General features: G+C 45.5%; 3 protein-coding genes across 4 annotated transcripts in view; 1 reads left to right on the top strand and 2 right to left on the bottom strand.

Annotated features, from left to right (window-relative positions):
* Positions 1-10,049, bottom strand: part of VPS35 (VPS35 retromer complex component) — a 29,378-nt gene extending 19,329 nt beyond the window's left edge. The window contains exons 1-6 of the mRNA XM_035118692.2: positions 9,955-10,049; positions 4,874-4,972; positions 4,077-4,173; positions 2,981-3,104; positions 2,484-2,666; positions 483-696 (exon numbers count right to left, since the gene is read on the bottom strand). Coding sequence (XP_034974583.2) covers positions 483-696; positions 2,484-2,666; positions 2,981-3,104; positions 4,077-4,173; positions 4,874-4,972; positions 9,955-9,957 — 720 coding nt within the window. The 5' untranslated portion in view covers positions 9,958-10,049. The remainder of the gene's footprint in view (positions 1-482; positions 697-2,483; positions 2,667-2,980; positions 3,105-4,076; positions 4,174-4,873; positions 4,973-9,954) is intronic.
* Positions 10,050-10,293: 244 nt separating this feature from the next.
* On the top strand, positions 10,294-16,285 carry ORC6 (origin recognition complex subunit 6). Its single transcript, XM_035118691.2, has 7 exons — positions 10,294-10,620; positions 11,607-11,736; positions 12,014-12,177; positions 12,680-12,769; positions 13,243-13,355; positions 13,586-13,660; positions 15,688-16,285. Exons 1-7 carry the CDS (start codon positions 10,556-10,558, stop codon positions 15,813-15,815), a joined length of 765 nt encoding a protein of 254 aa, XP_034974582.1. The 5' UTR covers positions 10,294-10,555; the 3' UTR covers positions 15,816-16,285.
* A 359-nt stretch (positions 16,286-16,644) lies between these two features.
* MYLK3 (myosin light chain kinase 3) overlaps positions 16,645-23,730 on the bottom strand; it is a 31,869-nt gene continuing 24,783 nt past the window's right edge. For both annotated transcript variants that reach the window (XM_035118689.2, XM_035118687.2), the window contains exons 8-13: positions 23,370-23,511; positions 22,537-22,607; positions 21,877-22,005; positions 21,072-21,224; positions 19,742-19,874; positions 16,645-17,991 (exon numbers count right to left, since the gene is read on the bottom strand). In XM_035118689.2, the coding sequence (XP_034974580.2) occupies positions 17,920-17,991; positions 19,742-19,874; positions 21,072-21,224; positions 21,877-22,005; positions 22,537-22,607; positions 23,370-23,511 (700 nt within the window). In that variant the 3' untranslated portion in view covers positions 16,645-17,919. The remainder of the gene's footprint in view (positions 17,992-19,741; positions 19,875-21,071; positions 21,225-21,876; positions 22,006-22,536; positions 22,608-23,369; positions 23,512-23,730) is intronic.

Here is a 23,730-nt window from a genome sequence, read left to right as displayed (position 1 = left end):
GCTGAATCAAAAGGTATGACTACTGGGGACAAAATAATATAACTTTCATTTTCTGCAGCTGTAAGAAACTACAACTAACCAATTCATTTTTATTGTTGCTGTTCTTCTTATTATTATTATTAATAGCATATTATCACACTTTTTCATGAAAGATTACCCAGAGCAATTTACAAAATAGCACAAAAATTAAAACCGAAAGAAAAATCTAAAAACACCTCCGTAATGTATGTAAAAAAGGCAGGTTTAACACAACCCACTGCGCCAAAAGATAAGCAAGAAAGTGACCACAAATTTACTTAACCCCCTCCAAATTAAGGGCCCAAAGCTTGTCTGAAAAGGTTATGATTTTGCCTTTTGCCTAAAAAGAGACAGTGATGGCACCAGGTGTGCCTCACTAGAGAAGAGCATTCCACAAGCAGGGAGCCACCCCTAAAAAGGCCCACTCGGAACTGGAGCCAAGCCAAGCCAATAAACCATCTCACCTGCTTATATCTCTCCACATTGACCCCTTCCAGCTGACTCAGCCGAACCAGGTTGGTTCCCACCAGGATTCTCAGCTCCTGCCTCTCGCGCTCCCTCTTCTCTCGGTCACGACTGTGTCCCTGGTGCTGCATTCGCACCCAGAGCTTGTTCATTTCAGCAAAGTTCAGCAGCACAAAGTCCATGGAATCGCTGATGTCCCCGGTCGTTTCTTCACTGTAAAGTCAAGAGAGCAAGCATTTCCTTTTTACGGATGTACAGGAGGCCAGAGAGGATTTGCTTTCAAGATGAGGGTCAAATTCATTTTCAAAATAAAACAAAGCAGCACCCAGTTTGAACCATGGAGAGAGATGCTTGTTAAAAAGAGCCCTCTTTGGTCTAAATATCTGCAGCCTGAAGAACCCCTGGCTGGATTTAAACACGCGCTGGGAACCATTCCATTTTAAAAGCCTGGAGAAAGCCGCACACCGTAACATACAATTTGCATCTCTTCCAAAGAAGATGTGAGTATCCTTTTCATGGACATGAAGCTGTGCTCCTGTCCTGTAGGAGTGCTCAGCTAGGGAGGTTTTGTGCACAACAATGTTATCAGGCAACAGGGCGAAGGGGGGGGGTGTCCTTTCCTTTCCAGGAAAAGTAGACAAATAAATCAATACAAACTTAGCTTTTGTACAGTATGCTAGTTTCTACACACACACACACACACACACACACACACACACACACCACCCTCTCTATCTTCCATCCAGAGAAACAAGAGTCCTTTCTCAGAATTCAAGGACACATTCCACCCTGCAGAAAACACTCCAGGAGGGCGAAAGGCAGGGCTAGTCCCAAGGCTAGAGTCCCAAGGCTAGAGAGAGAAGGCTAGAGGGGCACGGGCTGCAACAGAAGATCAGCTCATCATGACACTTTGGAGGGCCAAGCTATTTTGTTTCTTAAACAAGGAACGAAAGCGGCAGAATGCAACCAACTTGCAATGTTCAGCTTCCTGGGAAGCAACTTGCATAGCTGGCAGGTGTCCCAAAGCAGAGAGCCGATGGGTTTCCTCCCTTCCCTCGCCAACATGTCTCCCAGTGAGCCCAGCCATGACTTAAGGACATCAGAAGAACTCTGTGTAAGTGTAGTCTAAGAAATAAGGCTTGAAATGATCCTTGCAGAGTTTTGCCCCTAGCAACAAGGTTTCTCCCCAACAATGGACTTCTCTATTAGAGGCGTTCTGACAGAGGTGGCTGTTACCTCTGTCCAGATGGCTGAAGAGCAGAGAGGAAGGAATGGTTCTCTGTACAGTTTTACTTTGTTTCCCTCAGAAAAGCAGTTGTGCAAATTATTCACGCTAACCCTTCAAGTTAAATACTTTAAGCAAAACTAGAATGGGTGGTGTGTTCACTCCCACGTGGGAATTCGCCAACATGAGCTGAACTGAGAAAGAAGATCCTGGAAGACGACTTTCTGGGCGACTCTGCAGACTAGAAAAGGAACCTCAAATGATTGGCAAACCGCACAGAAACCCTGTTGGATCAGACCAAGGGCCCATCTAATTCAGGATCTTGAGTCTCAAGAGTTGCTGGAGACTACGTCTGTGCTCTACTTGCCAGCTTTCTATGGGAGCATCAGGTTGGCCCACTGTGAGAACAGGATGCTGGCCTGATCCAGCAGGCTCCTCTTATATTCTTAATATAGCCATCGCAGCTAGCAGCCATTGACAGCCTTATCCTCCCATGAATTTATCTAATCTGCTTAGAAAGCTGCCCCAAGTTGGGAGCCATCACTGTTACCAGAGGTGAAATTGGCAGCTCCTGATTGGACTCTCCATTTACACTCCACCGTCTTCCATCTTGGAACCAAGGCGTCTTAGGTGACCTCTCTTCCAGGCACTAATTGCACCTGCTGTTGCTGCCCTCAGGTGACCTCAGCCCGTGCAGCTTTGCTCCAGTGTCTGCCTACCAAACACACGCAACACACTTATGAAAGCTCCACTTCCGCCCCACCAGGCCCCTTACTCTGTCTGTTCCCCATCATCAGGCAAGATGTTCCGTGTGCACTGAAGGAGATAGTTACGCAGAAACAGGCCCCTCAGAGGATGCTGGACACCACGGCACATTTCCACCAGGTCTTTTAAGATATCCTTTCTGGACTGGGGGAAGGACTTCACGTAGACAACCCCAACGGTTATGAGTAAATATCTAAGGGAGGAGGGAGGAGAAAGAGAAACCGTTAAGGATACTTAAGTGCAATCACAGAAGCAAAAGCAACCTTCTCATGCGTTGTACTCTCTGGATGTCTTGGACTACAACTCCCATCATGTGGTTGTTATGGGTGATGGGAGTTGTAGTCCAAAACATCTGCCCGAGTGAGGCCACTTACTTGCTGCCCGCCAAACAATGCTCCCTTCTACCACAGGAAAATTTAAGGTGATATGGAAAGGCTACTGCAGTTGCAGAAAGCAGATTACTGGTCCCAGAACGCAATACGTCACCCTCGATTCTTATTTACTTACAGCCGTGGGATGATGTTTCCAGCATACTGCACCAGTTCATAGAGATCTGTCACCTTCCTTCCCTTGGCAAACTCATCCGTCAGGTAAACCTCCAGGTAGTGTAGCTCATCGGAGATCGCCATATCTTTTCCTTGTGGTTAAGGATTCAGACCAGAGCAGCAGGTAGGTGGTGTGATGTGTGGGTGTGTGACTACCCAGAAGTACCAAGGGAAAATCAGTAGCCCTGGAAGAGCTCAGAATCTAATGCAGATGATGGGGGCAGCAGGAAGGAAGGTGCTGACATTTTAGAGGGCAAAAAGCTTGAGTCCTCAAGCAGAGATAGCTAGGCAAGAGGAAGAGGGAAAGTCTTTGAAATCTAATGGTTCCCAAAGTGAGCTGTACCAACCCTTGCAGGTGGTGGGATTACCTAGGAGGCAAGGGAATGGCAGGGAATACTGGAGATATAAATAACTATTAGCTGGCATCACTAAATCAAGTTCATCAATTATGTTGAATTAATTCGACTCAGTGGTTCAACTGGATTTCAAATAAATGTTACTATTTGGAATTTTATTATGTGGTGGTGTAGTGGTTAAGAGCGGTAGACTTGTAATCTGGGGAACCGGGTTCGCGTCTCCGCTCCTCCACATGCAGCTGCTGGGTGACCTTGGGCTAGTCACACTTCTCTGAAGTCTCTCAGCCCCGTGTCTGTTGTGGGGGAGGAGGGGAAAGGAGATTGTTAGCCGCTTTGAGACTCCTTCGGGTAGTGATAAAGCGGGATATCAAATCCAAACTATTATTATTATTATCCCTAGTGAGTCGTGCAAACCACTGTTCTGAGTAATGCTTTTAATGGGGATGGGAGCACTGGGGATGAGTTTGTGGAACCAAGGGAGTGGTGGCCTGAAAACGTTTTGGAACCATCGTGCTAACCCAACCTTGAGAAATGTAATAAATAATACAGTTCTGGATTCCCTGCATGGGAGCAGGGAGCTGGATCATACGATGAGCAAGGAAATTGCTCCCATGGTTCTTCCATCTGCAGGTGTTGTTCCAAGTTCCCTCCCTCCCTATCACCATCACCCCAAACAAGACTCAGCTAGTCTCAAGAGGATACAGAGCTCATAATAGCTCTTTGGGGAAAGCATCGAAGTCCGCAGCTCACCAAGCATGTTAGAGGCATGTTTCAGGGCATCCATTAGCTTGTTCTTGTCCTAACAAAACAAAACATTTAAAAGTAAGATTATTGGTCGCACATCTCATTTCCCAATTAGTTCCCCCGCCCCGCCATGCAAGAGTCATACACAGATGTGCACATGGCAGTGATGGCCTTTTGTAACTTTCAGGAATATCCAGTGCTCTGGAGGTCAAGGAGCGACCTGCCAATTCACCCTTCCAGAACATCCCAAAATATATTTTTTTGAGATGACGTCTAGGCCACTATTTTGAACAGGCACTCAAAGGCAGTTTTACAGCAATAAGATTATATCCAAAGATAAATTAAATTTAAAAACAAAACCCAAATAAAACAGCAGAAGCTGAAAAGACAATGCCTGTCAGAAATAAATGAACTGAGAAGATTAAGAAATGTAATTTTATGCTTTAAAATGGTTGGAGAGGCAGCCTTGTAGATCCTTTGGGAAAGAGAACTCCAGAGCTGTAGCCTGTGGTGTTCTGCATTCCCTTACAGAGAAGGGATCCAGGATGGGTCTCCTTGGCAGACCTTAGACCTTACATAGGGGAGATGGCACTCCTTAAGTGACACTGGGCCAGATGTTGCTGTGCTGCAACACCCATCATCGACGACTGCTGGCTGAGGATAATGGGAGCTGCAGTCCAACAACACCTGAGGGGCCTGAGGTTGAAGAACTCTAGGCCCAAACTTTTAAGGGAATCAAGCCCCACAGTTCTTACCAAACACCGCTTCATTTGGAAGGATTGGACCTTGACAGCTTGAATGGCTTCATCCAGGAGCTTCTCTTGCTCATCCTGAGGAGACTGCTGTGTAGTCGGCTAGGAAAAAGGGGTGAGGGAAACAGGTGATTACTTCCTGGCAAGAACATAGGAGCAGGAGCTGCTGGGTCAGAGTGATATTCCACCTAGTCCATCACCCCACTTCCCCCAACCAGAAACCCATCAGAACCCTTCGAACCCTCCTTGTAGGCTTCTAGGAAGCTACCATTCTCCCCTGCTGTTGCTCCCCAGCAATTCATTTCCACTGGCGTGCAATGTTCGAACAATGCAGGATCCCTATGCCTCTGCTGCCTGAGGTACATCATTTCATTTGCTTTATTGGGCTTCATTACTGTATGGTTGGGGATCCACCCTGCAACCTTGTGGTGAAGGGCAGGTAAGGAACTTCTTTAAAAAGTAGGTCACATGGCTAAATGCAGTTTATACAATTCCATTCCACTTGAAACAACTCTCCTTCTTTCATAATTGCAGCGGTTCAATCTGTTCTCATAACTGTATATCATACTGTTGTAACCCCACCTAGAACCTTATGGAAAGGGGGGATCTTTTAAGTAAATAGGCAGCAGCTGATCACCCTCTCCTCCCTAAATTCGTCTAATTTTCTTTAAAAATAATCTGAGTTTAGGGGCCTAGGACCCCATCTCTTGGCAAGAAATTTCTTAAGCTAATTATCCATTGTGGGAATAAGCTAATGGTGATTTCTTGTGGGACCAACACTACTGGTGATCAGTGATGGAGAATGCTGCACTTAGTTGCCCAAGAGTAGGCAGACAATAGGATCAGCAAGGACCTGGGCCTGCAGACGTAAAAGTAGAAAGTCCATTCTGGCCATAAAGAAGCATACTCTCACCCCACCCACCAGCCAAAGAACTGAAGGCTGTGAGGCTGGATATGGGGTCTTTGTTTGCTCTGTATTGGCGCAATCTGTTGTAAGCCACCTTGAATTCCTTGATTGAATGACAAGATATAAACACATCACAGTAAGTAAATAAGGTCCTGCAGAATGTCAACACATGGGATATTCTTCCAAGGTGGCAACAAGAAAGACCAGCCTAGAAAGGATTTCACATGTCTTGCAAAGTTTCCTTGTTTCCATTTAATGAAATGCCAATACAGCCAACTTTTATAAAGGTTTTATTTTTCTTGGTTACCACATTGAATGGTTTACCAAAATTCCAGAGGAACTGCATTTATTTTAGTGTAGAAAGCCAATTGCAGTATGTTCCAAGTATATTATTTAGAGTAGTTGTACTCTGTGAAGCCTGACATTTGCTTTTAGAAGTCCATGCTGTTATATTCTTTTTTTCCCATATCTTTCAGTAATCTTAAAAATATATATTCTATAGCCATATGTATACTGACAGCTAACGATCATGTAGCGTTTCCCTCATTTCTTGAAAACATGCCCAACACCCTTAGTTTATATTTTTTTTAAATGTATCATTTAAGACACATTTTCAGGACAACATGACAATCTAAGTTTTCAAACAATGCATCATAAAACATAAAACACAGCAGAGACCAAAACTGCAAGCTTGTAAGTGTCTACCGGTACATAAAAAGTAATGCCCATTTAGTTCACTCACTCTCAGGTGAGTGAGTACAGGGCTGCAATCTAAATATTCTAGTATTCCTCAACTTTGGGTCCTGAAAGGTTGTTAGACTACAACTCCCATCACCCTCAGCTATCTTAGCCAATCACCAGATATAATGGGAATTGTAAAGCAACATCTGGGGACTTAGGGTTGAAGAACACTGTCTTCACCCAGCCTTCACCAAACTGGTGCCCTTCTGCACAATCATGCTGGCTGGAGCAGATGGGAGTTGGGAATCCAAACTGGTGCCCTCCAGATGTTTTGGACTCCAACTCCCATCAACTCCTGCTTGCACGGTCCAGCTACTCTATGTCAAGGCCTCTGAATGTCCCCATAAGCAAAAGTGTTTCTAGCCGACACCCAAAGACCATTAACCTGATTTGCTTTATTGTACTTTCATATTCTGGAAGCCACCCTGGGGATTCTGGTGGTGGGAACAAGTGTATATCCTTATAAATAAATTAACTACAGTGGTACCTTGGGTTACAAACGCTTCAGGTTACAAACGCTTCAGGTTACAGACTCCGCTAACCCAGAAATAGTACCTCAGGTTAAGAACTTTGCTTCAGGATGAGAACAGAAATCATGCTCTGGTGGCGTAGCGGCAGCGGGAGGCCCCATTAGCTAAAGTGGTGTCTCAGGTTAAGAACAGTTTCAGGTTAAGAACGGACCTCTGGAATGAATTAAGTTCTTAACCAGAGGTACCACTGTATATAAATTACAATTGGAGGAGGGTGAATAGAAATGGGGAGGGTTCCACAAACGAGGATGCCACCCGTGTCACTTCTGATGGTGCAAGCACCAAGAGGAAGATGGTCATAACAGCCAGCAACGATGGTCATAACAGCCAGCAAGGCAAACAACCACATAGCAGAAGCTGACAAATTACTCTTGGTCCAGTCATTTCAACGAGCTCCTTGGATGAAGATGATTTATCCCTGCTCTGATCTGAAGAATTATTCATCCCTACCATTATTCATCCCTTTACCTTTACCATTTTCAAACACACTCGGAGCTTTTAAGTTCCTCAGCTCAAGATTCAATACTGTTCCTGACCTCCAACCATCTACCTCAATGATGGCCAAACTTGGCCCTCCAGCTGTTTTGGGACTACAACTCCCATCATCCCTAGCTAACAGGACCAGTGGTCAGGGATGATGGGAATTGTAGTCCCAAAACAGCTGGAGGGCCAAGTTTGATCGACCTCAATGCCAGCTTTTGATCGACCTCAATGCCAGCTTTTCCATGCAGCTGCACAGCCTTGTTAAGTATAACACAGTCTTCCTCAAAGTGATACTCATCAGATGTTTTTGGATTACAAATCCCATCAGCCCCAGCCAGCGCTTCCAAAAGGTGGGGATGGTGGGAGTTGTTGTCCAATAATCTCTAGAAGACTTCATTTTGGCTATCCCAACATCAGAGGAAGAGGTCTCCTTGGGCTCAAAAGAATGGTACACAAGAAAGCTAGGAGTTCGTCTGTTTTCACAAACATATGTAGGACTTGGGGGGGGGTTGCAATTAGCATATATATCAAACCTGGCTGTTGATCGAGGTAGCTTTCTCATTGTTAACAATTTAAAAATATTTGCACAGCATTTGACCACTCAGATGCCCAACCCCTGATGCAACACCTAACAAGGTCTTAAGTCGCGCATGATAACAATAACATATAGAAGACTCTTGGATCACTTCCAAGACGTGAATGGCTCTCTCACGAGCCCATCAAATTCATAACCTTTACTGTTGACCCAGATTTCACATTTGTTCCTCTCTTTTGTATGTTATTTCTGTATCTGCATATGAAGAGGTTTCCATGCAGACAAAGCCCACAAAGCAGGGAACCTTTGGACCACCAGATGTTGCTGGACCCCCATTTCCCATCAGCCCTACCCTAACATCTCAGTATTTTAACGTGCTACAAGACTCTGTACTTACTAGGGCACTACTAGATAGTGTGGGGCTTACTTCTGAGTAAGTTCCCACAGGATTGCAGCATTAGTCATGAAGGAAGCCACACCTGGAGCCATTTACTGCTTTCCCCCTTCTGGAAAAAGTATTTGCTAGCTAAGCAGAACCTTTGCAGTTCCACATGAACTTGAGACTTCCTTAATTCAAGTGGTCTTTTAATTTAGCAGTTTAAATTACTTTAGTTGTAGAGTGCAATTCTAAGCACACTTCTTGAAGATAATAAACCCCCATTGAGCTCAGTAGTAAACATACTTAGGGTTGTGCTCAACTTCTTTCTTTTAAGTGTGTATTGTGGGAGTTTTAAAACATAAATGTTTTATGCTGTACACTGTCCTGAACCTGACACAATAAAGAGTGGCATTAAAATGTTCGATTCTTATTGTTGCATTTTTAATATTGATACGCTTTGTTACAGTTATATGTTTGTCCCTTTTCAGAGCCAACCCCTTATAAAGCCATGGAGAAAAATGAACTTTGCAGTGCAAAGCACTGAGTGGTTGAAGACAGATGTGTAAGAGATTCTGAATAAGATCACCAAAATTCTCTTAAGGAAAGGCATTAGTAAGAATTTTGGCAGACATTCTCAATGCCTGAAGTGAAGGGGTCCAAAGAAATATTAACTGGGCAACTTCCACAACTGCGAGGCCACCACCAACAAGGCCTTCTGGTGAATACTCATGAGCCTAACCAAATTCTCCAGTCAGTACACAAGCACATATTACAGGCAGTATCATAGGAGTGCAGACAATCTTAAAGTAATTAATTCCCAACCAATTTAGGGTAGCCCTCCCCAACAATGTGCCCTCCCATCAGTCCAGGTCAGCACAGCCACGCTACCTGGGAATGACCACCCAAAACATCTCTAGAGCAACAGTGGGGAACCAGTGCGCTACAACTCCCAAAGCCCTAGCAAGCATGCCCAATGGCCAGGGACAACAGAAGTTGTTCTTCAGCAACATCTGGAGGGTCAAAGGTCGCCCACACCTGTTCTAGAGGTTGAGGAAAGGCGGGCTTGGGGGCCTTAAAGGTTAATACCAGCCCTTTTGAGTTGCGCTGAGAAACACACCAGCAGTCAGCACAACGAAACACAAAAGTCATGTTGCGTGTTCAAACCTCCCGTCCCGTTCACTTTTAGCGCCCTGACAGCTTCCCCAAGCCGTCTTCAAGATGCAGCCCCACGGAAAGCACATTACTGTAGTCCAGCTCTGCAGTTTCCACCTTTTGACTGCAATGCACCCAAAGAACACTTATCGATGGCTATATAAATAGAACCAATTAACTGATAAGGCTTAATATATTTAATTGGGGGGAAGGGATAACCACCAGCAGCCAGGCCAACAGCCTTGCCCCATAGAAAGGACTGCAGAGGAGGAGGAGGAGGCCTGCGCAGCCCCTCTTGCCAAGGCGACCCCCACCCACCACCCCTCTTTATCACCCCCTTCTTTTTTTCTTACTCACCATAGTGGCGCGTCACTCACTGCAACCCCCGCAGCGCTTGCAACAAACCCCCTCCTAGCTAGGCGCCTGCTCAGCCGCCCCCCCACTTCCCACCACTGTCATGTGACAAAGGAAACCCGCTCTGGACCCCGCCTCTTTTTCTTCTACTCTCGCTCCCGATTGGCCAAAAGCCGAAGGGGGAAGTCTCCCTTCCGCTGCAGTGATTGGCTCTCAGGAGCGGCGACGGACGCTCCGTTCCGCCAATAGGGCCTCCACGCTCCTCGGGCTTGTCTTCCTGACTGATTAGGCGCCTCTTCGCTATCCCTTCCTCCTGGAGAGCTGTAATAGGATGGAACGGCGCTACGTCACGTTCCGGAGAAGGAAGGAAGGGAAGGAGTGGGTTGAGGAGAGCCTCCGGCGAGTGACAGCAAGGGAGTGGGTGGAGCCAGGGCGGGGACGTTCAGAGAGGCAGCCGAGCGTTCGAAAGGGGCGCGGCAAGCGTGTCGCAACGTTCCCGGCAGGCTTTGAAGGTGTCGCGTCCTCCCATGCGCGCGCGGGAAAGAAAAGGAGGATCGTAGCAGCCGGGTTGGTGGAGGCGTAGGCTGAGTTTAGCGATCCGGGAATGGAGCGCGAAGTGATCCAGTGTTTGGCTTCCAAGCTGGGCGTCACTGCGCCCGGAGTTATCAGGTGAACTGGGGGAAGGGGATTTTATTTCATTGCATTCATTCATTGAATTTTTGTATTTGTTTATTTAAAGGCCTTTGGTATTTGATTATCTGGGGCCTCCTTGAAGTTAGAGGGATGTTTTAATCCTGCCTTTTAAAAAAACTTTTAGATTTTTCTTTGTTTCCCACACACACACCCTTTTTATGCCACTTCTAATGTATGTGTTCCTTTACGTATTGTCGTTTTGAGTTACGGGGAGGAGGTGGTAGGGAGCGACCAATAAATTAACAATGATGGCTTATTTCTACCCCATCCATCAAAGGGAGGCAAACAGACACACCATTATTTAAAAGCAAAGAGATAAGCAAAAATATTCTAAAACAATCAAAACATTTCTGAAAACAGTTGCAATCAAAACATCGAAAAGCAGTTTGGGTTAAAAACTATCTTGCCTTTAATGACCTTGGGGGTTCATAGAATATATTTCTTGGACTTTCCTTTAGTTAAGTCCTCTGAGTTCTCTCCCAAATGTTCAGACCTGTATAAACCAGCTGCATTCAAATTTGCTTAACACAAAAATATTATTTTCATGATAACCTAAAAGTTTCCCTAAACGCTACAAGGGCCCAGTTGCTGGATCGGACTGAAGGCTTTAGCCTTGTGCACGCTGTGCTTTTAAAGCACATCCAAAGTGCTTGCTTTCCCTCAAAGGATTCTGGGCTCCTTAAAGGCTACTGGGAATTGCAGCTTCATAGGTGTTAACTACAGTGCCCTGGATCCTTTGCAGAAAAGCGCGTGGTTTGAAAGTACTTTAAAGGTATAGCATACAGTCATTCCTCGGGTTAAGTACGCTTCAGGTTGAGTACTTTCAAGATAAGTACTCCACAGACCCGTCTGGAACGGATTAATCCACTTTCCATTACTTTCAATGGGACAGTTCAGGTTCTGTTTGGCTGTCCCGGCTGTGAAAATGGAATTAACCGTCTCTTCTCTTTGCTGCACCACAGGAAAGCTGAAGAGTATCTGCGCCTGTCTCAAGTGAAATGTGCCACCTTGCTGGCTCAGATGACTGCCACAAGCAAAGCCGTGATCTGCCTGGACTTGGCTGCTGCCTTCACAAAAAACCCCGTGGACAAAGTAATAAATGGTTATACGACTACCTCCCCACCCCAAGTGCTTTTTTTTCTTAAGCCATCTCTTTTGACTGCACATGGCAAAGCCTTGAAACAAGAGCAAAAAAAAAATTTAACAGAAATTTCTTGCATGCCACCCCACACATACCTATGCAAAACCACCTTCCTTTAAGCTGGTTGAATAGAAGGGATCCTTATTTACCCCAGGCGACTAGGTAAGAGGCTGTTGCTTGCAAGGAGAAATTGTCTCATGGTTTTCTGTGCTTTTCTTCCCTCTCAAGGCTTATTTAGTGAAACTTTCTGGCATGAACAAGACTGCTTACCAGAGCTGCATGAGGTCCTTTGAGAGCCTCCTGGGTGTGCATTCCAGCCTTGGCATCCGAGATCTGGCTGTTCAGTTTTGCTGCCTGGAAGCAGTGAATATGGCCTCAAAAATACTGCAAAGGTAGGGAATTTTAAAGGAGATCCTGCAGCTCAAGCTTTTACCCTTGCTTTTAGGAAATGTCAGCGGGGCCAACAACAAAATGCTCTGGTTTGTTGTATAGGCAAGTCCAAATTTACACAGGGGTTACGTTCCAAGGCACCACACGTTTAAGTGAAATCACGTATATTTGAAACGCCACTGAAAGCCTGCAAAGACCCTATTCAATCCCTTTTTATGACACTTCCGGGTCACTTCCGGGTTTGGCACAATGTGTGTGTGCACAGTCACAGACATAACGGACATGCCTAAAATGATCGCTGCCTATTTCCTGTTCAGAGTTCTAACCAGTGAGGATACTCTGTTCCAAGGCCCCTGAGCATTGCTCAGTCCACATTGGGCTGCTTTTGGAAAGCTGCCTACAGCCTACTGATGCCCATCCCACGTATGGATGCTGCTATTTGGCTGCATCAACTCTCTATTTGAGAGCTTCACTCCCTTTCAGAAAGTGGCTTTGCTCTTTCAGGTATGAATCCAGCCTGCCAGAAGCTCAGAAGATGGATCTTGATTTGTCCAAGTCCTTATTCACCACCGCAGCATTATTTACAGCTTGCAGGTAAAGTTTGCCCAGGTTCCATTTTGTATTTGGGGTGGGGTTGGTACTGAGAAGTTCTCCTTGTGTTAATTCTGCTCAGGTGATGGGCAGGTGGGGATAACAACTAGGATTCTGCACCAGGAAGAAATGCAGATTGTTTAGAACAGAAGTTAGCAGCCTTTTTGCCCCAGAGGGCCACACGCTGCAGGGAGTATGCAGTCAAGGGCCACGTGCTCATGGTTGGGGCCTGAGCTGCAGATGTAGCTGAACTACAGCACCCATGGATCATGCTTGCTGGGGCTGATGGGAGTTGTAGTTCAGCAGGATCTGGAGGGCACCATTTTTTGCCATCCCTGCATTTTCTAGACGTCCAGCTTCCCGCAGGCAAATTCTTACTTGCTACAGGCAAGTGACTGTTTACAATCGGAGCGAAGAGTATGGTGAAATATTCGGTCGGATGATCCTTTTGAAAATCAGCCGGCTTCTTCTTGCAGGTGTTTGAAACTTAAAGTGGATAAGAACAAAATGGTAGCTGCGTCTGGGGTGAAGAAAACCATATTTGACCGTCTCCACGGCCAGCTAGAGAAGATAAGCCAGCAAATGGGCCGTATGTATTTCTTATCCATCCCTTGTAGCCTCAGTCCTCTGTCTCCAGCATGTGCATGTGATAAATTTTACCCATGATCTGAAACAGAGGTGAGCTTGTGATGCTGCTGGATGCCACCTCCCATCATCCCTGAAAATTGGCTGGATGATGGTAACGACTTCCCACCCTGGTCTAGAAATCCAGATTTAACATAAACCACACTGAGGAGCTTGTTCTCTCTTCTTCCAAAGGTGAAAGTGTTCCATTGGCCACGGAGGCCTCCAAACCTCAGGAGACCTTGCTGGAAGGCCTTGGCAAGAACGCTGGTAGGTGAAACATGACTCGCTCGCCTACTGCTTCTGCAAAACAGGGTCCTTTGTTGGAAACTTGGGAACCAGGCCCTAAGAGCAGCTTCAGTGATAGGAAAGTGTTCTCAGCTGTATTGGATGAACCAGTTTGGGGCGTCCAGGGTTGGTAAAAGTCAAAAAGTCGTCTTGCTGTTTTAATAGTGATATTTAGAGCAATGTGTTGTTTTTATTAGTCGCTTTCTAAACAACCAGTGTGTGGTAAAGATAGTTAAAAACATGAAAACAGCCAATACATTTAAAACCAAACTAAAACCATACAGAGTAGTCCTTGCGTCAGTCACCTTTTCGTCCAGCTGGGAAGGTTTTTCACAACTAAAACGTCTTTGGTTGTTTCTGGAAAGTACAGAGAGTATCTCCCCAGGAAAGTGTATTGCAGAGAACGGGGCAGCCACACTAAAAGCCCTGCTCTGAGTTCCTGCAGAGCAGGCTTCTGAGATCTTTGGAACTTGCAGGATAAACTCTTCCACAGACCATAGTGATCTACTATGGATTAAGGTAAACTAGTCCTAAATTGTAAAGGGCCTTATTATGTTAGTACCGACACCTTGAACTTGGCAAGGTAACAATTGGCATAAATTGTAATACCACAATTTTGGCGACATTCCATGACATACCATATTTTATATATACAGTATATATATATCTATAGATAGACCCTGTCCTCTTCTGGTCTATGTAAAGGCCACTGGAGCTGGTGTGTGCATCCATTTGCTGTAGGCAAAACTGGCTGGATTCTTAGCTCCATGCAGACACACACGTGGACCAGCTTTGATAGGTGTGATTAGCCACCCACCTGTCATTCACCTGACTGTCATGCTGGCATGGTGCTTTGCAAGCATCTGATCAGCAGTGCCTGCAAACCACACAGGAGCTACTTTGTTACCTGTTACACACACTTTGTTACACACACATACCTGGTGCCAGGTACAAGGCAGTTGGACGTAGCTTGGCCAAAAAAAAAAGCCCGATGAACCAAATAGGGAATCTAATTAGGTTTCCGGGCTGGAATTTCCCCATCCCCACGGCTGTTCTGAGCCAACCATCTCCTGCAAGACCTTTGCCCACCCTCACAGATCATGCTGAGCCCCTGCCTCTTGGGTTAACATCTGCAGCAGAAAACAGGTTCCTCCAGTGATGGAAGTGTTCTGCATTCAAGTCAGACATCTTGCGTTTCTCAAGCAATTGTGCAAAGCACATTCCATGCCTGGAAGATTGGGTCCAGCCAGCCAGATGTGGGAACCTGGCAAAAGCTAAACTGGTCACCATCTGGGCAGTGCCTGAATGGGGCTCTATTTTTGAATTCTGAAACAGCAGACAGGATATAAATAAGAGTAAAATAAAAAGGTAAGACAAGGACACACTAGTCATCTTGATTCTCCCCAAACCTTAGAACTGGGGATGACTCGAGAACTCTCTGCCACATCTATTGCTCCCCTTTATTTCCAATGTTGTGCCATTGCTTATGTAGCTAAAGCATTTGCTATCTATCCACAAGAGGGTGGTGTCTGCAAGCTCAAAGGATCCCCAAGGTTTGCAGACATATAGCAGAAGAGGTGCTAATACTTGTCCTCAGGGTTAAATAAGATTGACTGGCCTCCATGCTGTGGAACCCTCTTCCAGCGGAGATTCGTCAAGCATCCTCTCCTACGACTTTCCAGCAGCTATTGAAGGCCTTTATTCATGCCAGCAGGCCTATGCATCTGTCTGAAAGGTCGCTTGAGCAACCAGACCTTTTAATGATTGTTTTGTACTTCTTTTATTACTATTTTAATATGGTTGCACACTGCCCTGATGCTTTGCAAGAAGGCGGGACTACAAATACTTTCATACGTAAATATATATTTGGGAGGGGGAGAACTTGATGACTGAGAGGGTGCAGCAAGTCCTTAACCAGCTAGAAGGATATTTGATTTGGGTTCTCCCCCACTACTTGTTGTACGAGCATCTTCTCCAAAGTCTTGTCTCTCTTTTCCACCCCATGACAGCAGATGAAACGGAAGCAGAGGCCCCTCGCAAGCGTCCAAAAATTGAAACGGAGGCAAAAGAAGAGTATGAAGAATGGAAGAGGAGAATTTTGGAAAACGCAGCCAAATCACAAAGGGACAGTGTTTGACCACAGCAGGCAGCTCTTCTGGGATTTTTAGAATCAATGGTATTTTTAGGCCAGCAACCTTCGTGGTGGTTTTTCTTGGGCACTGGTTTGAGTGCGCACACTTCCCAGCTGGGTGTCGTAGCACAAAACATGGATTGTGGGAATTGGCCTCTGCTTCCTGCTTCCTCCCCTGGAGGCTTCTGGGATGAATGCAGAAAGCCTGCCCTACTGATGGGTTCTCCTTGGTCAGGAGGGCTACACTACTGAAATGGCCCTCAAAACGTGTGAGCTCTTTATTTTGCTGTTGAGGGCCTGTGAACTCCACGTTATATTGTTCAAGAAAGTTTGGAACTGTTTTTGCAGTGAGAAAGAACTTCTGTGCCGCAGCTCAGATTTTTGGAGGTGGAGGGAGCCTTCCATGTTACGACAAATTCTGGATTTGGCAATCCAGGCATCTCAGCCATAACCATGCTTGCTCAGATGTAAACCATTATTTGCAGTGGAAGTTGCTTCCACAGAAGACACTTCAAATCGGGGTGCAAAGATTTGGTATCTGAATATGCCTGCTGCCAATTCATTCCCACTTCCAGCCCTTGAAAATCTTATTCGACAACACAATTTTTAACTCCGCATTCTTACTCTGTCTCTCAAGTTTATTTTTATTGTGGCTTTGTGTAAGACATCCCTCCCTTGCAGCAACATCAATAAATACTTTTCTATATATTTTTCTTCCTCTCCTTTTTAGTCTTGTTTTTCAAATGACACAGAGCAGTATATAAATCGGAGTTACTGTTGTTTCCCTTTCTTGCTGCCAGTCAACCGCGTTCCAAATTATATGCATGAATGCAGAACTCGTCATTGATGAATCCCCTACATGGAAGTTTAAAATATGCATGTCTGAGGCTGCTGAAGGAGGTGTAAAAAACAGAAAACCCGCCCCACTGAGAATAGCCAGTTGGTAGTGTAGTGGTTTAGCATGTTGAATGACAGTTTCTCCAGTTTGCAAACAGGCCCCAAAAGGTTGATCCCTAATAGATCCTGCCTTTCTCACAAGGTGAGACTGCACCTCCCTCCCCGGGTGTCTGGTAATAAGTCGGTAATAACTGATGTTATGGATCACAGCAAACCTTTGTGTGGATCACCACAGGCAATTGGGGCATAAACAGGTGTGTCATCAGGGTGTAATTTGTAATTACTGATTTGCAATAGGGTCGTACCTGCAAGAATTTCCAACTAAGTAAACGTAAAGAAAAAGAATTAATTTGCTGTGATAGCTGGTTGGGTTTTTCAATTGCACAACTCGTCCTCACCAAAAGAGAAGTGTTCCTTGGTTGCCTTTTGAGTGTCTGCTGGCTGATTTTAAGAATTTGGAGATCAACTTCTTGATCTGCAGGAACTTTGATGAACGTTCACACTTGTCTATGTAAGTTGTCTCACTGTGAGGCTCGTGAGATGCTTAAGGTAAGTGGTGCTGCCCTCATAGCCACTGTTTTTACACCTGGCTCAGGTGGAGGGACCCCAGTATTATTGTAAAATAGAAAGGAAATCCCGCAAGCCTGAAGCATCTCTACCCTCCATCCTGGATTAATATAATTATTTATTGCAACCAGCAGTGGCGACAAAGCGGAAGGCGGCAAATGGGGTCAAGCAGCAGCAGAGGAAGCAAAAGTGTGATGGGAAACAAATGTTTGGGAAGGTACACAATTTGTTTCGTCGCACCCACCCAATGTACTAACTTGAAAGCAAACAGGCTGAAATCAGCTGTAAGCGAGGACGCGGTGTGTTGCTTTGTTCTAGCATGCTCCTCACAGTTCTCAAACTACTCTCAAAGGAAACCAGCCCCACTCAGATAGGGTCACTGCTAAGCACTAAGATAGAATTGGAGAAATGAAGGTATTGTGAGGCAAGACTCGTGGTCACCGTCCCCCCTCCACAACAGAACCCATTTCCTCCTTGTATAGCAAGTCCCATCCTATCCTATTAGGGCTCAAAGGCAGAAACTTCAGCACGCTTGTGGCTATGGGATAATAGGAGAGGAAGAAATGCATCCTAATTGCCCAAACGGGTGAGGGTGGGCCAGTGGCTAAAAACCAGAGTCCTTCCATTTTCGGTCTTCTACAACAGGTTATACAGGATTCTCAGTCATGCTCGGGAACCTCCTCAGCCTGTTGGCAGCGGCCACCACGTAGAAATGCTTCTGCAAAAGAAAACAAACCACACCGGGATGTTAAAAGAGTGACAGGATTGGGTGTCGTGTTGCACAGGAAGAAGACGGAGCTGGAAATGGTTTGAGTCTTGCTTCATTGTATCGACACTACTGGATCAGGCCAATGGCCCATCTAGCCCAGCATCCAGTTCTCACAGTGGCCAGCCGGATACCTATGGGAAGCCCCAAGCAGGATCCAAGCACAAGAGCCTTCTCCCCACCTGTGATTCTCGACAACTCTCAATCAGAGGCGTATTGCCTCTTTTGGGACCTTTTGGACAGCTTCCTACTCATCTAGCCTGCTGGGTATCCTTTTTCTGCCCAGTTGCCAGCATACCCAACGCCTGGAGGTGTAATTGCAACCATTTGGGGCATGTCAAGGTGTTGACAGGCTCAAAGAACAAAGCAGCAGCTGCCTCTGGTCCTTGTCATGCAGACAATGTAGAGTGATACCTGAACCCTCTTGGGGGGAGGCGGGACATGAAATTCTTAATATCTTCGTGGAGCAAACGCCTTTTTGCAGTCAATGCCTTTCTTGTGGTTACTCCTCCAGCACTGCAACCAAGATAGCTCAGATACCGAGGAATAGCAATGGCCACACAGGAGATGTCAGATTCAAATGGACTGGGAACAGAGGGAGTTCCCTTATACCAGGCATAGGCAAACTCGGCCCTCCAGACCTTTGAGACTACAGTTCCCATCATCCCTGACCACTGGTCCTGTTAGCTAGGGGTGATGGGAGTTGTAGTCCCAAAACACCTGGAGGGTTCAGTTTGCCTATGCCTGCCTTACACCGAGTCAGGTTCTTTGTGCATCTGGCTCAGTGTTGTCTACACTGACCGGCAGCAGATTCCAGGCCCACCTGGAGATGCTGGGGATTGAACCTAGAACCTCCTGCATGCAAAGCAGATGTTCTGCCAGGAAATCTCATAAGAATGTAAGAAAACTCCTGCTGGATCAATCCTCTGTTGTTGTCTAGCACCCTGTTTAGCACAGTGGCCAAGCAGATGCATTTTGGAAGCCCATAAATGGTGGGCTGGAAGGCAACAGCCGTCTCCTGCAGCTGATACTCAGAAGCACACTGACTGCATAAATGCACCATTGTTGCATCAATTATTATTAATTACAGTGGTACCTCTGGTTAAGAACTTAATTCGTTCCGGAGGTCCGTTCTTAACCTGAAACCGTTCTTAACCTGAGGTACCACTTTAGCTAATGGGGTCTCCCACTGCCGGCACGCAATTTCTGTTCTCATCCTGAGGTAAAGTTACTAACCCGAGGTACTACTTCTGGGTTAGCGGAGTTTGTAACCCAAGGTGTTTGTAACCCGAGGTACCACTGTAATTAAATTTGTCACCTTTTTTGCCATGGCAACTCCAAGCGACTTACAATACTTTAAGCAAAAAACAAAACATGAAACCTACATGAAAACATCCCACCCACTCAAAAAAGGCCATAGATAGATAAAAGCCAAAGGCCTGGTTAAAAAGGTAAGTTTTTTGCCATAAAATCATGGTGCCAGGTGAGCCTCAATGATGTATTACAGAAGATGCTTGCTAACAGAACAATCGACTGGAGGCACCCCTGGTCACAAATTGTTTAGGGTTTTCATTTCTGAGTAAGAAGAACTTGAACACGGCCTGGTAAGCTGAGAGAGGCAGCCAGTGGGCATCATGGATGACAACCACAATGACCTTGAATGGTGCTTGGAAAAAGAGTCAGAAGTCAATGTAGAGCTTACTTTCCATTTCCTTTGAGCCATGTAACGCCGTAGTAGCAGCTGAGACCTCAAGCGCACCTTGGATTTCTTGGCTTTGCCAGGCAGGTCTGTCAGCCATTCGTGTTTAAGGCAATTTGAGGCACTTGTTCTGCCACTGTGAAGATACGAGGGAGGGTGGAAGAGAATTTGTGAGTGGACACACGAGGTAGAATCTGACCTTCTCTGGAAATGAAACAAGAGTCATTCAGCATTAGGCTTGAATGTCTTGTTTGATTATTTTGGAACCAAATGAAAGCAAACAGGTTGCATGGATGGTCTACATCAGCAGCGGGGAAGTTCTAGCCTGCAGGTCCCTGAATTTGGCCTGTGAGGTCATTTTGGGCAAACCACACCCACCTGTCAGTCACTGAGATCTGTTAACGATTTTCAAGAAAATTTTACTAGTTTTACAAATAAAAAATAGAAATAAACACACATCAATAAAGTCATACTGTATGTGGAGATTCTCCAAATCTCACGACTTCCCCCCATCCCGTCCATGGAGTCTTATTTTAAACATCTACAACTGCATATTAGTCTGTACTCCAGTTTCTATATTGAACCATATTATCCATAATGTTTTTTACACTACAAGTGTGTCAGAATCCTGCTCTTGTTTCCATCTGCTTACAGTGACCTCCTAGATAACTTATAAAAATTTCCCATTCTTTTATAAAGTTTTTATCCTCTTGGTTTCTGAGTTTTCCAGTCAGCTTTGCCATCTCGGCATAGTCCATCAACTTGGTTTGCCATTCTTCTCTGGTAGGGACTTTGTCATCTTGCCAACTCGGAGCAAATAACATCCACAAGATCTGTTATCTCCAATCTGAGCACCAACTGCTAAGACTAGAAGATAAGGGATCTCTTATTACCTGTGTTAGCACCACTGGAGAAAAGATTCTGCTTCTTCTTTAAGACATAGCAGGCAGAGACTCAACTCAGATCTTAATGCTGTAGGTAAGAGAGAAGCTTGTGCAGGAATTCTGAATCACCTGATGTCATGACATCAGGTGTGAGGCCCTGCCCATGCATCAGAAATAACCCACGGAGAGTGCATCAGTCCTGGATTCATCCTTTGGGTTGAGAAAGGTTCCCTATCCCAGCGTACATGCAGACCATAGAAGCCCATTCCCCTCCATCGCTCCGGTGTGCAAAAGATGGGAAGCAGGTTCATTGGGCGCAAGGACAAAGGTGGATTCAGCTGGGTTGAGAATTTTCAAGGGAGTCTGGCAGGCTGGGTGATTGTATCCAAGTCAAGGGGTGGCAACAAGATCCTAGGAATAAATCGCTTTTTTCAAACAAGGCACTGTACCTTTTCTCCTTTATCAGGAGCCTGGAAACAAAGTCTTTTGCTTCTTCCGACACTTGTTCAAACGCTTCCGCATCAAAATCCCAGCTGCAATTGACAATGTAATTCATGGTCTCCGTGTCAGTTTCTCCCAAGAAGGGCGACAAGCCGCTCACTCTGAAACAGGAAGCCACAGTGTCATATGGAGACACTCCTGCCTCTTTGCATGTCAGGTGCCTCTCTACCTGGGAGAAAGGTTTCCCAAGAGGCTGTGCAACCTGTCTAGTCTGATGCAGTGGAAGAACAGCACAGTGTGCAGGGCCTTCTCGGCGGCTGCTCCAGCTCTCTGGAACATTCTGCAAGGGGGCGGAAATCCAGCCCAGAGATGGGCAATCTGCAGCACTCCAGGTTCTTGCTGGACTACAAGTCCCATCATCAGCTTCCCTGAATATTGGGCATTCTGGCTGAGGCTGATGAAGTTGGACTGCAACAACACCTGGAGGGTTATAATAATATTTATTATAAATATAATAAATAATAATAAGATAAATAAAATGTGCCAATGCGCTCCAACTAGTGCTGCTTTGGTGCTACGGTCTGAGTGTGTAAATATAGCTGCGTCACAAGGGGTTTTCCCTCTTTTGCTATGTGACACCCACCCTTCTCCCTTTCCCACAAGCATCATCCCCACGCTGAAGGATAACACAATGATCAGCTCTCTTGTGGGTCCACAGAGTCTCCCGACAGAAGTCTTCTGCATCCTGACCTTACAAAAGGCCACTTGGTGGCCTTTTCTACGTAGCTAATGTTCTCCGGAGGGTTTACTCACAGCATGTATGCTATGACTCCCACGCTCCACATGTCTGTTGGGAAAGACACAAAGTCATAGTTCACCACTTCGGGAGCCAAAAACTCTGGCGTGCCAAAATTAACTTTCAGCTTCTCACGGGGCTTGTACCTTGATGAACAATGAGGGAAAAGAAAGAGAGAGGTGCAGATTTGTCAGTGATAAAGTGATGCTCCAGTAGGCAGGCGCATGGACCATGCAGGGATGACGAACCTGCCAGTGGTCATTGGACTACAACTCCCATCATCCTTGACCATTGGCTGCGTTGACTGGGGCTGATGGGAGCTGGGGGTGCCCAGCTGTACTATACATACAGCTAAACACTCTTATCGTGCCATTGAAAACACGCAGGCTTCGCCTTTCCATTGCAAGGAGAGGAATTCAGCACCATGCTATTATGATATCAGCTCAAGCATTTCAGCTTGCTGAATGGAACAACCGCCCCCCCCCCCTCTGTGCACTGTTCAAGGCGTTTTTCCAACACCCTCTCAAGAGCCAAGGGGCGTGGGGTCAGGGGAAGAAGAAAGGGGAAAACCTGCTGCATTAGCGGGTCTTATTGTGTGAACTCCCAAACATGGATAAAAAGTATTAGATGAAAGAAAACATTAGCAGCCAAAAGAAGTGGGGGGTGGGGAGGCTTACCTCCTTGCTAATCCAAAATCAATTATTTTAATCTGGTTTCCTGTGCGATTCACACACAGTATGTTCTCAGGCTGCAGAGGAAGAAGAAGGCATGCTTAGATTAGTCTGAGAAGTCGTCATCTGCAATCTTTGTATGTGATTATAATGAATTCTTTTGCAAAGCTCATCCGTGTAAAATTATGTTTCAGCATGGTGAGGGGAAAGCCCCAAGTTCAAATGTTATTTGCTCAGGCGCCAAAACATGATGAATTTTGCCCACTGGGTGGGCCTTGGATGCCTGATTTCAAATGAAGTGTTGTGGTTAGCGTGTTGGACTAGGGCCAGACAGACCCGGGTTGAAATCCTCACTTAGCCATGAAGCTTACCAGCTGACCTTGGCCACACAGATATCAACAACATATAACCATAAATTATGATAAAGCTGTGTTTTTTAAAACAAACAAAAAACCTGTTGTTTTTAAGTAAGTAAAGTATAAAAGATTGGGGGGGGGGAAATGGTGCCACCATTCTCACTGGATTGTGAATGGCAGGTGTTACTGAATTTTAACGATACAATAAATATTGATTGTTCATAGCCATAAGTCAATGCAATAAATAAAAATGCACAAACAAAGCAGAAGTCTCCTATAATCTGGTTAAAACTGAATCAAATTTAAAATCAACCTTGGAACTTCTTGGGGTTGCTCTTAACTTTTGCTTGCTCAAATTTACAAGTTGCTTCCGCAAACTACGGGGGTTTGGTTCGAAATTCTCGCTCAGATTTTCTTTGCTGCAATTGCATAAGCTGCAATTATTTTGGCTATAAATTGGCAGGGAGCAGAAATTTCCATCACCTTCAGATCCAGATGAAGGATGTACTGTTGGTGCAGGTAATAGATGCCCTCACATATTTGTTTGGTGAAAAGGATAGCGTCTAGTTCAGTGAGGTTGTAGTTTTCATCTGTGATCCGGTCAAACAGTTCACCACCATCAACGCTAATAGGGAGACAGAAGAGAACATGGAAGGGAGATGGGTATCCTCTTTTCAGCTCAATTGATTTACATACATTAGGTCCCAACTTCAGCAGACATCAGTCGTAGGAACGTTAAGTGTTGGAAGGACATCAAAAGTTATCTAGCTAACTATCCCAACTGAGCCATCCAGCCTAAGTCCACCATTTTCCAAAGCACCCTATTCCACTGTCAGAAAGCCTG

Source organism: Zootoca vivipara, chromosome 6 (assembly GCF_963506605.1).
Source record: "Zootoca vivipara chromosome 6, rZooViv1.1, whole genome shotgun sequence".
In the NCBI taxonomy this organism is placed as follows: domain Eukaryota; kingdom Metazoa; phylum Chordata; class Lepidosauria; order Squamata; family Lacertidae; genus Zootoca; species Zootoca vivipara.
The sequence above is the reverse complement of the archived record's forward strand: the minus strand, read 5'-3'. Positions and strand labels throughout refer to the sequence as shown.

Excerpts from the sequence above, each read along its gene's own strand:
- ORC6 (XM_035118691.2), top strand. The coding sequence starts at position 10,556 with ATGGAGCGCGAAGTGATCCAGTGTTTGGCTTCCAAGCTGGGCGTCACT. Across the intron at positions 11,737-12,013 it reads CAAAAAACCCCGTGGACAAA|GCTTATTTAGTGAAACTTTC; the intron begins GTAATAAATGGT and ends TTCCCTCTCAAG. Across the intron at positions 12,770-13,242 it reads GCATTATTTACAGCTTGCAG|GTGTTTGAAACTTAAAGTGG; the intron begins GTAAAGTTTGCC and ends TTCTTCTTGCAG.